The 19,273-nt window shown below is 36.8% G+C and overlaps 2 protein-coding genes across 3 annotated transcripts; one reads left to right on the plus strand and one right to left on the minus strand.

Moving 5' to 3' along the window:
* Positions 1–912: 912 nt before the first annotated feature.
* On the plus strand, positions 913–6,233 carry LOC113272230 (glyoxylate/hydroxypyruvate reductase HPR3-like). Its single transcript, XM_026522103.1, has 6 exons — positions 913–1,221; positions 1,634–1,749; positions 1,870–1,975; positions 2,094–2,186; positions 4,631–4,987; positions 5,498–6,233. Exons 1-6 carry the CDS (start codon positions 913–915, stop codon positions 6,020–6,022), a joined length of 1,506 nt encoding a protein of 501 aa, XP_026377888.1. The 3' UTR covers positions 6,023–6,233.
* A 2,128-nt stretch (positions 6,234–8,361) lies between these two features.
* LOC113273647 lies at positions 8,362–10,534 on the minus strand. 2 transcript variants are annotated; one of them, XM_026523297.1, is made up of 2 exons: positions 9,278–10,534; positions 8,362–9,151 (listed from the first exon to the last, which is right to left on the minus strand). In XM_026523297.1, exon 2 carries the CDS (start codon positions 9,120–9,122, stop codon positions 8,517–8,519), a length of 606 nt encoding a protein of 201 aa, XP_026379082.1. In that variant the 5' UTR covers positions 9,123–9,151; positions 9,278–10,534; the 3' UTR covers positions 8,362–8,516. Both variants share the same exon structure in this region; 1 of them encodes a protein (XP_026379082.1).
* Positions 10,535–19,273: the final 8,739 nt, after the last annotated feature.

Here is a 19,273-nt window from a genome sequence, read left to right on the forward strand (position 1 = left end):
AAACCTTACTTCAGTTAACAATTTATTGGAATTACTTCACAATTTTAGTTCTCAATCAGGTCAAGTAATTAACTTTGAGAAATATGCAGTTTATTTCAGTAAGAAGACAAAACCTAAAGTTGTTTAGACTCTTACACAAATTCTTGGTGTCAAAATCATGAACTCCAAAGAAAGGTATCTAGGATATCCATTAATTCTTGGTCATTCAAAACAAGAATCTTTTAAATCCATAAAAGAGAACTTTGAACACATATTTTCTTCATGGTCAAGTACTTCTCTCTCTCAAGCAGGTAGAGGCACAATGACAAAACATGTGCTTAATTCTGTTCCAATTTATCAAATGGGTACTTTCAAGCTCCCTAATAATCTTATTCAGCAGCTGACTACTATTGAGAGAAAGTTTTTCTGGGGTTACAATAACAACAGAGGATCTAATCATATAGCTTGGATTAATGTTTGCAGACCTAAAGATTTAGATGGTCTTGCTTTCAGGGGTTATTCTTACAAAACTTGCATGGAGAATATGCAGTGATTCTATCATCTTAATTTCCCAAGTGCAGGGTAGTAAATACCTTAAAGGTGAAGACTTAATTCATCAACATATCACAGTCAAGAATTGTTCTTATACTTGGAATGGAATTTCAAAAGGTATTGATATTGTGAAGCAAAACTACTTCATGGAAATAAATAATGGGAAGAGAACCAAAATATGGAGAGATAGATGGTTCATGGAATGACTCATCCACCTTCACCTATTAATGATTTCTACAGGTTCTATGAAGAAGTTTTTGAACTATATTTACCTGACTCTAATTAATGGAACATTACTCTGCTGAACACATTATTCGATGTTGATACTTCCTTAAAAATTCAGTTTCTATTTATAGACTGCAACAAGGAAGATGTAATGTTATGGATGCCTTCAAAGATGGTAAATTCCCTGTTAAAAGCACCTACAAGTTGTTAACTTACATCAACAGTGAAGTGCAAGTTAACGGAGTTACTGTCAATTCAAGAGTCTGGAAAGCATTATGGAGTTGTCAAGCTGCTCACATAATCAAGTTATTCACTTGGAAATGCATTAGAGGCATTAATTCTAGAAAAAGTAAGAGAACTCTATATTATTCAGAATTGGATACTCACTGTGATATATGTAGTCACGGTGTTGAAGACATGGAACACATAATCTTTGAATGTAGGCATGCATGGCAGTTTGGAGAGGTATAAACATTGATATAGATGTTGTAAGAGATAACTGCAACTCAAGTCAGAATGGGTCATCATCTGGTTTTCTTAAGATGAGTCTGATCAAGAACCTAGATGGTTACTCTCCCTAATGATTGGAATTTGGATATTGTGGAAGGATAAGTGTGATGTTGTATTTCAGGGAATATCTCTAAACCCTCATATATTTGTGCATAAAATCCATTATCATTTAGCTTCCCATATGTACTGCATCGATCCAACACAGTCTTTAATACATAGTTCTAGCAACAATATATCTCAGTGGAAACCTCCTATTGCAGGTGTTACTAAATTTAATATTGATGGCTCTTTTGATCATGATACTAATCAGTTTGGTACTGGCATTGTGTTGCGTGATCATACATGTACATGTCTTTGAATCAAAAAGAGCAGTGGAGATGGAGCATTGAACTCAGAGGCAGTGGAGTGCATGGCAGTAAGGGAATCTTTATCTTGGGCTAAGGAAATGAAGCACTCACGTATTCAAATTGAAGCAGATGCGAAGTAAGTTATTGAGTCCATTAATGGAAACATTTTACTCATTCAATGGGAGAATAGGAACTTAATAAAAGAGATGAAACATCTAATCTCTAGTTTTTCGTTTTGTGAGTTTATTTATGTAAGTCGAGATGATAATCAAGTTACTAATGCTATTGCTAAGAATGTTAGGCAAACAACAATGTCACTTGAATCCTCTGGAAACTTTGAACCAGCTATTCGTGGTCTTCTGGCAAAGGACCACAACTTTAGCTGTTAATTAATGAAATTTTCTTTCTATCAAAGAGAAAAAGAACCAGTCGGACACAAATCTGGTTTCTCTGGTTCATTTTAAATGGGTGGGGATCCAGAGTGCCAAAGGACTTGTATCTAAAATTAGTACTACGGACTTTACTCTAGTTTTTCTCATTCTCGAGTACTTACATTCTTACATTCTTACAAAGGTATATCAGGAGTTGAAATATATGCACGCCAAAAATAATATTTTGGTTCTTGCAGTTAAGCGGACGAGAGACCGCACTTAGTATAGCTGATGATCATTACAGAGAACCAACCAAACCCAGAGATAGGATCATGGACGAGAGACCACACGTTTTATAATTGTATCCCAAGTTGTTTGCAAATGAACAGCAAGGGAAGAAAAAAGCTTAAGTCTCATAGAAAGCATTCAATTTCTCGCTATTGGCTTCAAGCATTTGCTTCGCGCCGAACAATAAACCCAAGGCGTGAAGGCTCGGAAAGCGCCAAGAAAGAAGTAACATATATTTACAACCCAAACAACAAAAAATTTGATTTGTAAACCCCAGATATTGTGCACCTACTAGCCTGGTGCACATTGAGAGTGATTGCATAACATCAGTAGGTTCACTGGGTGCAAAAAAAATTGAGATCCACAAATCGATTTTGTAAAACTAACATGGAAGAGATAAAATTAGAGATTAACTCCCTACTATGTATGTCAAGAGTGGCAATAAACTCCCTAGTCAGAGTGTGAACCTAAAAGTTGCAGGTTTACACACACCCGCAAAAATGTCTCAGCGAACAACTAAAGAAACGTAACTTGTTGGGAATACCTAAAATTTGTTATTAGGATCAACTTACAACACTCTAGGAGGCAAAATCTAAAACTTATTCTTGGCTGGGTATGTTGTCAAAGGCGAGCCTACGCGCTCGCCAAGGCGTCCTAGGCGCACGAGTCGTCCAAGGGGCGCCTAGCTAATAAAACGCCCTAACGCAAAAATGTGATTGTTTAAAAAAGAAAATCCTTAGCGCATAGAACGTCTTAGGTGTGCCTAGGGGCTAGGAGAGGCCAAGGGCTTGGCACCTCACCTCGCCTAGCGCCTGAAACTTGTGATGCAAGATATTGAAACACCTCATTGTGATGCTGAAACTTGTTGCATTGCAAAAACAAAGAAGTGTATTAAAGTTCTCTATCAGAAACAAAAATAAATATTCTTAAAAGAAATGTCGATTCAATATTGATGATTAATTACACCAATACGATACTGAAAGACAGAAACATGAACAGAATTAAGACTTGTATCCAAGCTGTTGTTGGACGAACCACAACTACTAAGACGGACTCGGTTCATAGACAACTTTTATCCATGCTTTGCGAACGAACCCTAGGTGCTGCAATCGCCGACAAATATAAAAAAGCCCATGCACAAAGGAAAACTAGCAATACCTAATGAAAGAAAACCAAACAATATGGGTAACGATGAAAAACATAAAGTTCTTCCTCGATCGAGAAAATTATGAACTTCTAATAACTTAGGGCTTAGGCTTTAATATGGAGTAAAAATCATTCAGTCCCTCGTGTGTTTATATTTACCTCACGTGTCTAAAGTTTCTTTGTCATAGAGAAACAAAATTTCACCCTTGAATTCTAGTATTTTGGGATTTTTCCTCTTCTCCTATTGAATTTGTTGCTATCAAAAACCTTAAGAAAATCAAAAGCCTCTTCAAACTCTTGCTCAAATTCTTCTTCCTCATAGTTATTGACTTCTACACGTTCTAGAACCAAATCAGTGCAAGAACTTGAACTTATTTCAGATGCACTTAGTGATGGCTTAGTGTCTAAACTCGATGATGAACTAAAAGAATCAGCTACCGAAAAATATTCATCATCATCATCATCAACATGCGTACCATTACCCGAGAAATTCTTTTGAATTTTCAAAAGAACATTATCAAAATATTTCAAGTTGGCTTCCTCCAAAGTTAAGCAGTGATTTGAAGAGCAATACTCGCAAGAATCTAGTATTTCATGTAGACACTTATAACATGACTCTTCAAACCTTCCACATGACTTGCAGAAAGTATTGCAGTACTCACCGCACACAAACATCGCAAAATAAGTTTTTGAAGCAGGAGTGCAATTCTTGCACGAATCCAATCTTTCTGGTAGACACTTGTAACATGTTTCTTCTTCAGACTTCCCGCATGAATTGCAAAAGATATTGCAAGACTGACCGCACAAAAACATCGAAATAGCTCGTAGAAAACTATCCTCTGATCAAGATTTCAAACGCTACTTCTTTATGCAATTCATAAACAAGAAGCATCCCTACATAATACGAGTTTGGAAGTTTTATACGATTAAGATTTAGATTTCTAATTAGGTTGGGAAATCTAGTTTAGGAGTCCCGTATTCTGGGCGTCCAAAACAAAATTTTGGGTGCTCATTTGGGAAGCGGGCCGGCCCATTTACCACATACCAAAAGTATTTTTTATCAAGCTCAACTAAGATGAACCACACGTTACCAATGGAGGAGACACCAGCAACAGCAGAAGAATTGCCACTAGTTCCAACCCTATTTCCATTCCCTCACATTCCCAAAATCAAAGAAGAATTCTCAAAGAAATTCACAACTTTATTCAATAAACCAGAGAATTCAATACCCTTGCAAGTTTGCAACAATTCCTAACTACAAATCCACAGTCTCAGTCTGTTAGAGTATTAATCAGTTATCCTAAGACTCCGGTCACTTCTGAGATTCTAAACTGTTTGCCATCTTTGGGTTGTGTCTTGACAGTTTCTGCTGGTACTGATCATATAGACTTGGTTGAATGCAGAAGAAGAGGTATAGCTGTTTGCAATGCTGGTACTCTTTACTCTGAGGATGTTGCAGATTTTGCAGTTGGTCTTCTGATTGATGTCCTCAGGAAAATCTCGGCTGCTGATCGATATGTTCGTGCTGGTCTCTGGCCTGTAAAAGGCGAGTATCCTCTGGGTTCTAAGGTCAGTTCTTTGTTTTGAATTTTGATTCATAGAAAATGTTGATCCTAGGAGGATATATGATTGTTTGGAAATCTATGTAGTTGAAGATTATTAGGCATGGTAAGATGATTTATAATTGTGATCGTTAAGTTTTTATCTATGATTCTAAAAATCTCACAGAAATCAACAATATCTACCCATATATTCAGGATTACATTAGATTGGTGGAAGTGTATGGCACCATATATTACAGGATTACATTAGAATGCAATTTCTGGAAAACCCATAGATGCAAGTGTATGACAGATTCCTCTTAGGACTAAGAGAAAATCTGAATTTACATATTGTATTTGAGTTGAACAAAATCGGGCTTTACTAGAACAAGTGTCAGTGCTATTATACTAGAGAATTTGCTATGCAGAATCTTTAGGGAATAACAAATGAGTGCATGATATGTAGAAGATTTTCTTGCTTTTGTCTGTGTAGTTGAAATGATTCTCCTATGTCATTGGAATTGTTTGATCTCTGCAGCTGGGTGGCAAACGGGTAGGAATCCTTGGGCTAGGTAGTATTGGCTCGGAGGTGGCAAAAAGACTAGAGGCATTTGGCTGCATTATCTCATACAACTCGAGAAATAAGAAACTATCTGTTCCATTCCCCTACTATTCTAATCTCATTGATCTTGCATCCAACAGTGATGTCCTCATTGTTTCGTGTGAGCTAAATAAAGAAACCTTCCACATCATTAACAAGGACGTCATGTTGGCATTAGGAAAGAATGGAATCATCATAAATGTTGGACGTGGAGCTCTAATTGACGAGACGGAATTAGTGTGGTGTTTGGTGCAAAGAGAGATTGGGGGTGCAGGGTTAGACGTATTCGAGAATGAACCTAATGTTCCTAAAGAGCTCTTTGAATTGGATAATGTTGTCCTATCTCCACATAAAGCTGTGCTTACCTCGGAATCTTTTGAGGCCCTACATGAACTGATACTAGCCAACTTAGATGCTTTCTTCTCTGATAAACCTTTGTTGTTTTTGGTCAAGAATGATTGAAACAGCCATCTAATAGATATTGTGCAAAACTGGTGTTGCAGAATAATGTGAACAGTGTGTTCAATATATTTGATAACTTAATATGAAGAAATTCATTCTGAACAAAAATAAACTGTAGCATTGATATACTGGTTATGAAAATATATTTGCCGTTGCTGTGTAACTTTTTACTATCTGATCTTATTTCCTTCTTCTTTCATGTTGTCACTGACCCCAGATAGCTTATCATCACAAACATTAGCCTTTGGGAGTCCGATTCTCAATAAGGAAACATTGCCTTCTCTTGTATGCAGTGCTGGTCTTGATCATATTGATTTGGTTGAGTGTGGATGAAGAGGTATTGTAGTTCGAAATACTGGTAGTGTATATTCAGAAGATGTTGCAGATCTTGCTGTTAGTCTTTTGATTAATGTTCTTTGAAGAATTCCAGCCAATGGTCGATATGTTCACACTGGTTTATGGGATTTAAATGGCGATTACCCTCTGGGTTCTAAGGTAATCTCTATCTCTACACTTGTAGGTAGAAATTGCAAAGTTAATACAATCTGGCATATGGTAACAAATTTCACACACCACAAAAGTTTCTATATGAGTTTGTACCAGATTTAGGAATTTGCAATTTAGAACTGTGAAACACCGATTGATGCTGTACCTACTTGACAAAATTGTAGCCTGATTAGGACTAACAATCTAGGAGAAGAATGGAAGTGAAATATTTGTCGCCTCAACTGATTCAAGGACCCATACTGTCTTTGCAGAAAAATATTAGTGTGGACATGGCTAAGTACCTGGAAATAATCTCCTGTTTGCCTAAGAGACAGAACTTACTCAGCCTTCCACAGCTAAGGTATATTGTTGGAGCTTAACTGAAACACAATCCTATATTGTCCACATAGACCACCGCCATCCTTGTGTCACACCCAGTATTTCCTCCTCCGTCCATAGGTTGGGAAAGCAAACCTAATCTTACTCCTACCTGAGATAGAACTAGTATAAAAATGTGCCTTGCTTCTTAATAGAGCTCACATTGTCAAGCAATGCAGTTGGTTTTTATGGGTTGCCAGATTCTTGTGCCTTTGACCCAGATCAGATAATTCTGGTGGTTCATATCGTGATAACCCTTTGGCTTGAGATCTTTAACATGTTTTCCGGTTAACTATGTTCCTGCCTAAAGATAAGTGTTTTCTGGGTTATTTTGTCAGCAAGATGAGTGTTTTCTGCTGGTTTTGTTCTGTCTTTGAATTATGACAGGTAAAATATTTGCAGGCACGGGGCTAAGAATGTCATGCTACATCTTTGTCAAGAATCTTTTTATTATCATCAAGGTTGGTCTACAGTTGTCCTCCCTCCCATATCAATCGCATTCATCCATCCTTGCAGATGAGCGCTAAGCGAGTAGGAATTTTTGAACTCGGAAGAGGTTCAGAGGTGGCAAAATGACTGGGACTATATTATTCCGTACAACTCGAGGAGTAAGAACCCATCTGTTCCATTCCCTTATTATTCAAATGTCTTCTGTCTTGCATCAAACAACCGTGTCCTCGTCATCACTTGAGAACTTAACAATGAGATATTTCACATCATCATAAACATGTAATGTCAGCACTGGGAAAGAAGGGTGTAATTATAAACTTAGGACAAGGTCCCTGATCGACGACAAGGAGCTTGTGCAGTACTTTGGTGGAAGAAAATTGGAGGCACGGGGTGCGAATTTGTGTTTTTTTTTTTGGTAAAAGAAAACTAGCTGGGCTTTGTACTACGGGGAAAAGCCCTCCCCATTAAGTTAAGTCAAAAACAACGGAGGAGTCGAAAACGGGTGCAAAATTGTTTAAGGTCAATGGGGTCATTAGGATGGTTGGTTTGGTGTGCGGTCTGGCTCAATATCAACTCTCTGGAGGCAAAAACCGACTGGGAATTGAAGCATCGAGGACCGGGTTCGACTACTCAGCTCTTACAGACTATTTTTGGGAACTCAGGTTAGGCCCAATGGTGCTCGGTTCTAGCCCAAATTGAACTTTCTATAAATCGGACTTTATGTTAACCACGGTAATATGGGGCATACGTGAAAATTTTGGGGCATACATAGTGATGACCCTAATAACTAGTGTAGGGTGATATGGGATGTCTAATGAGCGGTTAAGTTACCTAATAACAAGTTGTGTTGGAGCCCAGCTTGTTGTTAGGTTACCAACCAAAAGCTTTGTATAATGATTAAGAAATCGATAGAGAACAAAAACTAATATAAAATATAAAGGATATATTTGATAATTTCTTTTAAAAATATAAGTATTATTATTTTTTTAATTATTATTTAGTTATTTTTGATTTATTATCGGAAAATAATGCTAAAACCAAAAAGTAAATCATACAAAACTTTTGGTTGGTAATCTAGCGACAAGCTGGGCTCCAACTCCTCTCTGAATAGCAACACCTAATCTATAAAAACTGAAACTACCTACGCCACTACTAGTGTCATTGCTAAATAAACAATTCTTTAGACGCTTGAAAAAAACAGAGTATCCTCACCAAGTTCCCCTAAGGTAGAAAAAGCCAGAACACCCAATCCATATCCATGTGCAGCACACTTGTCCAGGTACTTGGTACGTTTATGAGAAACCGCATCAGAAATAGCCTTACCAGGGACAAAGGAGCGGACACCATCACCAGTGAATGGAGACACACCTGTAACATCCATACAAACATATTTCCCATTTTCCCAGTTAAGAACAAGGATATCAGCGGGCTTTAGATCTTTCTCATCATTTGTCCGAAGACCGAGAGAAACCTCCTTGCGCACAGGCACATTGGCTTTGTAACAAATATCAATGATAACATCACGAACAACATCATGGCGAAACTTATATCCAATATCCTTAGCACAATGAAGCGCATGATCTCCAAAAATGTCCATAGATTTGTTACAACTTGGGCATAAACTATTGTCAACAAACAGAGGAATACCAAGACGATAACAAAGCACATCTCTAAATTGTCGAGGCCCGAGGCATTGATTAAGCCCACTAATGGGCACCGCCAAAAGATAATCTTGGGCATGCTTGACACGGTTACATTTCCATAGGACGGAATCTCTTGCAGACATATGAAATTGGTCTGGGATTTGCTTCTTGACTGCATCAAAATAAACTACTGTCAGGGAGTGCATGGGGTGTGTGGGGTGGGGGTGTGGTGGTGGTGGTGGTGGGGGGGGGGGGGTGCAGAATCATCGACGCAGTAAGTAGGTGGTAATCCGCATACCTGGGTAAAGGTCTGAAGAGCCAACTGGTAGGCTGAACCTCTGTCTGTTGAGAATAAATCACCAAGGATCGCTTTTTGCACTGAAGTAGTCTGGCTCTGAGAAGCAAGAAGAAAGTAAGCACGAGTGTCAGCCATGGTATAGATGCCAAGTCCACCATCTTTAATAGGTAAGGTAGCTAATCTCTTCTGTAGAGGACCAAAACCCGCACCATCCCCAGTAATTAGAAGCCTCTAATACTGATATAGCTGGTCATCATAAAGATCGGTGGCAGGTTGTAGAGCAGCAGGATTGGTAGTTCGCATTGCAAAATAAATTCTAGACACACCAGTATAGTTGCGAAGTAAAAGCATCTCACTTTGAGGATCCTTGATTTTTTCGATCGCATCCATTAATTGAACAGTTTTGTGCACCCTGTTCAACAACATGTCGCTAATGAAGTCCATATCCAAACTCACTGGACCACCCAAAAGTTTAACACCCTTAGAAGGTCTACCAATATCTGAGGGGAAAATACCATCTGTTGTACTCCTGGGATCAAGAGAAGGCCAAAATATTTTTGTTTTCTTTATATTGAGGTGTAACCCCCTGCTTGGTCCTTCAGTTTCAATTATACGCAAAGCCTTAGCTACCTCCAATGTATCACCAACAATTGTACCATCATCCAGGTACCATGCGTGCAAATCGAGTGTGTAACGAGAAGCAATAGTCTTCACTAAAGGGTGAAGAGTCAATGCAAATAACAAGGGACCGAGGGGGTCACCTTGTTGCACACCAAGTGCAGAAGACAAAATATAATGGGTATAATAAAGCTTAGCCGGACGTAAGTAGCAAAATTCTACCCGACGAGAAATACCTGGACAATGAAGACGGACTTCCTTAATGAGCTGAGATCTGCTCACCATTTTGAAAGCATTAGAAAAGTCAATTAGGAACATTGACATTTTGTCCGAATGGCCCTTTATCTCTGAAAGGCGATTTACAGCATGTAAAATACCTTCCCCTCCTACAGGAACACCAACCCCGAATTGGTAGTCTCCTAATTAAGAGGTCATGTCCTTTCCAACAGCAAAAGCATCCACCTTGGAAACCAATCTACGCCAAACCGTACCAACTGCAATGGGCCTAAGACCTTCCCCGGCTTAAGAAATGGTGTCAACGGTGCGCTAGAAATGTATTCTCCTAATTCACTAAGGCATTTTCCAGCCAACCAAAGGTTTACAACCCCAGAGATAGACAAAAGCAAGTCATCCGCCACTGCCGCCGCCGCTCCACTAAGAACATCGACTAAGTGTTGCATTCGTAGACCATCACTACCACACGACATACCTTTAGGAAAGTTTTTAATAGCCCCCAAAACAACCTTGGAACCCACAAAAATGGGGTCAGCAGTGATATCATCCATGGGAACCTCGGGGGGGGGGGGGGGGGGGGGGGGGGGGGCTAACGGATGTTTTTCTAAAAAATCGACATAAGTCTTCTCCTCATAAGCAGCGACACCAGACGAGGACAACACTCGTATCGCAGCTGCAAAGTTCCCTGCATTAATCCTCCGTTGACAGGCTATAACATTAGCTGCTTGCTGCTTCTCAACTTCCTTCTTCTCGTCAGTCTTCTTAGAAACCCACCGAACTGGCTGCTAGAGCAACTTGTTCACTAAAGTGAAGCAACCATTAGGTTCCTTCCAATCATTAAGTGCCTGAAGGATTTCTGCCACCTGTAATCGCTTACGATTACTCGACTTCCTTTCATCTGAACATTTTGGTTGATACAGCGACAGTGTGCAGATGGGAAGAAGTAACATATGAATCCAACCTGTCAATGCGGAAGGACTCGCTAAAATCCGATCAAGGCAGGCTTTGAGAGCTCTCGAAAAAGCAAGCCTTCACTTGTTAGGGATGCAGGAGATAGTGGGTAATTAACATTGAAAAACGGCATTCAGCAAATCAGTAGAGAGAAACTCTACAACTCCACTGCCATCCCCTTCTGAAGAAACACCAACTTCAGGCAATGCGTCTTCTAAAATCAAAGTTTGCACTTCACCAGGTTTGTCCAAACTGTGAATTAAGAAGTCAGCTCCCTCTCCATTGAAAGGCCCTGGAATACAGTCGTGTAAAGCTCTTTCACGTCCCTTGCATGACTTTGTCCAAGCGTGTAGATACAAGCATCTACTACAAAACCACATACGCAGGTTGCAGAGAACCTTCTCCAGACCACAATATACATTCAAGTCCCGAGCAATCAGGTCTCTAACAGTGTTTTTGCTAGCTTATGAGAACATGTGTTTGTCGTGCAGGTGTTTCATGAAAGACCCCTTGACGTAACCTCTTTCATGGACTCCATCAGGGAAGCCATGAATATTCTTGAACGGACAGTGGCAAACATTTTCGGAGGCTACTGCTACTGCCGAAGGAGAGGTTACTGCTACTGTCGAATGAAAGGTGTAAGAGGATACCTGGGACGAGGGTGTGTGCAGCAATGCACGGGACCGTGTAACCCAAAGCATGGTAGCAAAGTTAGAACCCTAAAACCAAAAACGCGGCGAAGAAAACAAACAAAAACAGGGCAAAAGGGGGAAAACGTGGTAGAGAAATCAAGAGGAAAACCAAATCACAGATCGAACAGGACGAATGCATCGTGAAACCGGGATTGGAATGATTTTCCAATCACCGGGATGAGTCGCCTGAGAGAAAACATGAGAGAAAAAAATAATATAAATTTTTAATTGTTTTTTATTCAAAAATAATTTAATTAAGATAGATTAGAATTTACAACATATTTGACAGATTTGTCTCACCTTATAATATTCTGAATATCATATGGAAAACCATCTAGATATTCAAAATTTGACATAATTCTTCTAGCTCTCTTGGCCAAAAAATCAGCAGCATCATTACTATCTCTCTTTACAAATTTAAAACACCAATTACTATGATTCTCAGAAAGAAATTTAGCATCGAGAATAGTGGCTTGATTTCCCCAACGAATGCGCCCTTCATAGCTATATTTAACTATCTATATTTTTACCAACAGCCCAGCTGAATGCACCCTTCATAGCTCTGCACTCCAGCTTCTCCACTTCATAATCTTCAATCATTCTACCATCAAAACACCTCCCTTTTTCTCCATAACAGTTTTCTGCAAAGTCACGAAGTATGAGTCCAGTGCCACCTTTTAAAAGTACTTTTAGTAAATGATGCATCCAAATTAATCTTGTAATAGTTTCTTTCTGGTAGTACCTAAACTCAAGCAGTACTAGCACTATTTGTTGTGACAATCTCAACTGTAGTACTAAAATTACTACATTGATTCAAAAGATTAAAAATTCTGTTAATTGACATCATTGCATTAGGTTTAAGATTTTGAAATATTGCTGCACATCTATCCTTCCAGATAGTTTATGTAAATTAGCTGTAGAGAACCAGCTAATTAACAAATTCTGAAGACTACTATAATTAGTTAGGACATTAATGATATTTATATTGACTTCAAGCCAAACTGACCTAGCATAAGCACAATCAAGAAAGAGATGTTCACTAGTTTCAAGAGGTGCATTACATAAACTACAATGAATATCAATATCAGATTTATATCTAGAAATCTTACCTCTAGTTGGCAAGATATCCTTGAGCATTTTCCATATAAACAAGTTTATTTTATGATCGCGAGTTTGACTTTCCATAAACATTTCCAAACCTAAGTAGAGATAGATCGAGTACCCACAAATTGGTTAGTATTTTTACTAATAACCTTATAAGAACTCTTAACAGAAAAGTTACCCTTTCTATCAGGAATCCAAATGAGAGTGTTAACTCCTCCTAAAGGAATGTTTATATTCAAGATTTTATCAGCATAAATCAGGTGCAAAGAGAACATTAACAAGGTGAACATTCCAAGTTCTGGTACCAGGAACAAAAAGTTTAGATACAAAAGTGAAAGATGTAGAGGTATTCAAATCCATAGTACATTCAGGGGTATGATCAAGACCAATAACCCAATCGTCGAACCAAATGTTAGTTTTAGTTCCACATCTTACTAACCAGAAACTATTCCTTGTAATAATATCTTTACATCTATAAATATTTTTGCAGACCCATGATTTATTATCACTTAGCTTATCCTGATATAAGAAACTATTCCTTTTGATAATATCTTTACATCTATAAATATTTTTGCAGACCCATGAGTTATTATCACTTAGCTTATCCTGATGTAAGAAACTTTTATCTTTATAGTATTTATCTCCCATACATTTATCCCAAAATTCATCAGAACCAATACTAGTTTTCCATGCAGGTTTGACTGCTAAAAATTTCTACAACCTATACCTCCTAAGTCTTTTGGCTTTCAAAATTGGACCAATCTATAGACTTTATACCTTTGTTATAATTTTATGATCCCAGCAAAGATTTTTTTGGAGAAACTCTAACTTACATATAAGAATAATAGGGATCTTAAAACAACCCATTTGGTATGTAGGAAGAGAATTAAGAACTGATTTCACCAAAGTATTTCTACCTGCTTGATTTAAAAAGATGTTGACCCGATTCTTCAGTCTTGATTCAAAAGACTGAGCAATTGTATCAAAATATTTCACCTTAGAACAACCAAGTAATAGAGATATTTCTCAGATTCACTGACCAACTTCATGCTAAGGTCTTTGGCAAAATCTTCATAGGCATCTGGACTAAGATTGTGACCAAAATACGCACATGATTTATTGAAATTAAGCAATTGTCAAGAGTACATACCAAACTTATGCAGAATGTCAAGAATGCCCTGAACATGATGTATATCAGCTTTACCAAAGATGAGAATATCGTCAGCAGAGATTAAAGAGTAATAGGAGGAGCTCTCCTAGCCATCTATACTGCTTGAATGATCTTACTGGACTTAGCAGTCATGAAACTCCTAGAAATATACTTTATTGCAATTTTCAAATAAATAAGGAGATAAGGATCTCCTTGTATTATCCTCCTAGAAGGAAAGAATTGTTCACATGGTGAGCCATTTAAGAGGACATTTATACTAGTAATAGAGATACATTGGTGAATCAAATTGCAGAAAACATCATTGAAGCCAAAATGATCAATACTTTTAATCAAAAAATGTCATTCAAGTCTGTCAAAGGATTTTGACATATTAAGTTTTAAAGCATAGTACCACCAAAACCATTTTTGTGCTTTATGGTATGAATCATTTCATGAGAAACAAGAACATTGTCATCAATTGCTCTACCCGGTATAAAAGCAACTTGATAAGGGATATATGCCTTTTAAGAAAAGGCTATACTCTATTAGCAAGAATCTTAGACACAATTTTGTATGACATATTACACAAACCAATTTGTATATAATCTAAAGCAGTTTTAGCATCTTTGGTCGTATGAATTATGGAAATTTAGGTCTTATTGAGACTTCTAGGAATAAAACCACATTCAAATAATATTTTAACTGCAGCAATAATATCATCACCAACTAGGTCCCATTGGGATTGGTAAAAACCTGTTTGAAATCCATCTGGACCGTGTGAACTCCAAGCATGCATACTTTTAACAACATTCTCAATTTCAACATTAGTAGGAACATCAACCAAATTAACATTATCAGTATCAGAATTGACTTTAGGAATGATATCAAAATCATCAGCTGGAAAACAAGGATTAGAGCTTTTACTAACAGAACTGGAATGACTAAAAGATTACCCATATTTTTTTCTGTAATTGTACAACTTACCGCATCACAAAGAGAATTAATATTAGTATCTTAAAGAACTAAAATATCTAATGTTGTTATCCATCTCTGTTAGAGTATTGTTCGGTTGAACCCACCAAGTGTTGGTATGTCAAGGTTGGTTGTCACATTTTAGTATCAAAACTCATAAGTCGCTTGCTTATATTACTAGAGTCAACTTCGTTAGGTTAGACTAGGAAGTCTAGAAATGTTGAGACATACAAGTATTACTCTGAATACCTGAAAATTCAGAAAACGTATTGACATCAATGATGATATCATCCTTCCACTTGAGGTTAGTAATACATGACTTGACTTGTTTCCATTTCTACATCATAAGCTTTCAAGTCGTTTCTGATTGAAAACATAACATGCGAAGTTATATACATGAAACTCTAGTATAATAGACTTGATCATCATGTCGTGATCAAAGTGTCAAGGAACAATATATCAATAGTCATAAGTATTTTATATCGGTATATTGAATTATGAAGTATAATGCTTATCTTTTGAACTTCGTAATTGCGATATCGACATAATCTTTGTGACTCGTTATCAGATTATGTAGTGAACACGGGTTTGATTTTATGCCTAGGAAAATGTATTTAATTACACGAGTTTAAGGAAGTAGACGTACGAATACTTGTTTCATAGTTGAAAGAAAATCAAGAGGATTGAAGGTCCGGTTTTCATTGAAGATCTTAAGGTTGGACCGATCCTAACCTACACAGGGAATCAAGGTAGAACCGATCATAGCTTATGTTGGGAGTCAAGGTAGAACCGATATCTACTTATATTGGGAGTCAAGGTAAAACCGATCCTAACTTATTTTAGGAATCATGGTAGAACCAGTCCCAATAAGTGAAACTGATTTCTTCAAGTCACGTATAGTTTAGGGTTTGTGTGATTTGGAAATTGGGTTTGGAAAATAGGAAAGTTAAAGGTGTCGACACAATGAGTAATTTGAACATGTGCTGAAGTTTTATTTATTAATTGTTCAATGATATTCCTTGATACTCAAGGTGGGATCCCAAACCGAAATAATGGAGAATATTTTTTGAGATTTTTCGAAATTAATATGTTTTGTTTTACCAGCAATCATAACATATCTCTGATTATTATTTAAGTGTTAACTAATATTGAATTGTCCATGAAAATTTCGGTTATGCAGTTGGATATTGGTTAGAACTAGACAAAACCGAATTTAGGTGCTATATTGCATATCTTAATAATATTTTCGGTTATAGAAATTCATTGGTGTCCAAACTACCTTGGTTTATAAATAATGAAGTTTTTTCTTCTTAAAAACTTATCTTGAACCAGGAAAACTTCATCTTTGTTGTTTCTGGTGTAGCCGACTAATAGTATTCTCGTAATACTATCTTGGAGAGGAGAGTAACCTAATTAGGAAAAATCTCTTACGTCCGCTATTTCAAAGACTTATTTGGGATAGAGAAGCGTATACTAGTACCGTTGGTCGAAAACTAGAATTGCATGGTTATTTTAGTTTTCAATTGTTGATTTTATTGACTAACGGTTTGTTAACTCTTGATTGCACCTGGTTTGATTATTCTTGAGAGCCTTCTCTTCTGATATAGGGTCACTCAAACTATATGAAGAGAATAACGGTATTTCATATTTGTCTTTAGATCTGACATTGACTTGTGATCATTTATTGTTAACAGACTCCGTCCTGTGCATGATCGACCATAAGTCGGAATCAAGTTTGTTATTGTGCAGCTACAGAAGACTATTGAATATTTGAAGACAAAAATATTTTTCTTATTGGTTTCATATATTTGTGATTTGCTTTGTTCATAAACTTGATCAGCTTGGATTCGACTAGATCTAGTTTATTGTTTGATAAACTTGTTATTGTTAGTCGTATTTATATCTACAAGCTATCATTTGGTGGTATTCTTGAGTATTCGAATTTCTTAGTTCTGTTTGACTCGAGCTGGTTAACTTGTTAATCCAGATCTTGGAAGATCTAAACCCGGCAAAGGAGTTTAATTGATTTTAAACAGAAAAACGTTTATCACACTCAACATATATTATCTCTGATTGATTTCCTGAAATATGAGAGTGGTTACCAAATAAATTAGTTATTTACTGTTTGGAAGACGATCGAAAGGGTTGAGTGCTTCAAGTCTTCATAGAGGCTGAAGCAACTTAAGATAGTAGACTCTATCTTAGGATTCACATGCATTGGCTAGATTGGTTGTAGGCGCAGGGATACTGAGGAAACTAGGTAACTAGGGGTAGTTTACTTGGTCTTAACTATACGAAGTTGGTAGTGTCTTTGTATAACGGATTAATTCTGAGAGTATTCAAAACTAAACTAGCTCTCGGGTTTTTTCTGCATTTTCGCTTTCCTCTTAACAAAATCTTGTTGTGTACTTTTACTTTACTTTCCGCATTATAATTTATTTAAGTTAAAATAAAGTAATTGCACTTGTACGTTAATCCCAAACACTTGGGTTGATCCCTGTAGTTTAAGTTTCGGTGTCGAACTAGAAACTCTATACCAAGTGCATACCTTGTGGTTGCTATCTTCTTGACAGTTTTTGTCTTTATTAGATCACGCAAGGTATATGAGTTATAGGTTGATATTGAAAATATTGTGGTGTACTTGGTACCCTCGTCATTTCAGTCCTAAGCATGGCTTTATATCTATATTTTTCGTTATAAAATTGAGTTTGAATATCATACCAATTTTCAAATTCCTTAGTAATATCTTGAATTTGTAGATGTTGAGTATTAGAACTAAGATCGTTTTGAATATTTCAATTTGATTCAACAGCTTATTGATATTTTGTTTAATATCTCTAAACTCTAGCCTATTCCAAAGAGATAATGCAGAGTGACTCTAGTGTTATGAAGTTTCCGATTGAATTTAAAATCAGGAATACCATTTATACCCACATTTCAAGCAACATTCCTTTTATCCCTAAAAGAATTATACTTCATCCAAGTGCCAAAATTTTTAAACGATCTCAAAAGATGCCTAAGAATTGGATCAACAATCATTAAAATAGGATAGTCATCAGAACTTACAAAATTAAGATGTAAAACCTTAGCTTGAGAAAAGTGTATAAACCAATCATTATTACCAAGTGCTATGTCAATTTTAGATTTTCTAGAGCCAGTACCATAGCTGTTATTACTCCAAGTATAATCTTTTCTTTTTTTCTTTCATGACAAATATCTATAAGACCCGAATCCCTTACTTTTTCTCTAACCCATTTGTCAGAACAATGATAATTTCTAGTTAGATGAAAAATAAGATCTCCTATGACAGGCCAATGTTGCGTAATATCCTCACTAAGCTCATGCATAAATTTCCAGTGTTTTTCCTTAGGTTCAATGTATGTGGAGCCATACATAAATGAAATAGGAACTTCAGGTTTACTAGCGTCAATTTTGACAACAACATGAATAATGTTGTCAGCAGTAGAGACTATGTCACAACTTATACTATCTTTCCATATAAGGATTAACCACCAGCATAACCAATTCTATCAATGCAATGATAGTTATGATAATGAATGTAATGGGCAATAGATATCTTTCTGCTTTTATCAATTTTGTTTCACAAAGAAAAATGATATCAGGATTTTGAATTTGACAAGATTTTGAAGTTGTTGTTTCGTAAATTTGTTGGAAATACCTTGGACATTCCAAAAAAGAATTTTTATGGTTCTTAAAGATTGGCAAAAGGTATTAGAAAGATTAATAAGACAATATCTAAAAATTACCTCAGTCCATGTTATGTCAGCGAAATGATTGTCCCTCTTTGTTGTGTTATTATCAGTTGTTTATGTAACTGTTTGATTATCAGAGTTGGAGGAGGTTGAAGTAATGGTTAAAATTGTCTGATCAGGATTAGATGTGTTACGTATTTTCCTTTTACCAAGTCTTCCCACAATATCTTCATCAACCACAATGGTGGAATCCAGATTAACAATGTTAACTCTTAGACCATCCTTTGGTGGAACAAATCTTGACACCTTGACAATTTTCTTTTCTAGTACACCTACTCTCTTGAAGTTGTAGATCTCCTATGAGCATTTGCTACTCCAAAATACCGAGTTTTGTTGTGTACCTTTTCCAGATATTCAACTGCATCTTTACATGCATCACTAGAGTGATTCAAAATGTAACAGTCTGGGCAGATCTTAGGAGGCCACTTCTCATAAAAAAAAATCTTATCCATCTGGTGCATCCTGAATTTTTAAGAGCCATGACACCTCTTTTAAGTGGATT

This window comes from Papaver somniferum, chromosome 4, assembly GCF_003573695.1.
Source record: "Papaver somniferum cultivar HN1 chromosome 4, ASM357369v1, whole genome shotgun sequence".
NCBI classification, from domain to species: domain Eukaryota; kingdom Viridiplantae; phylum Streptophyta; class Magnoliopsida; order Ranunculales; family Papaveraceae; genus Papaver; species Papaver somniferum.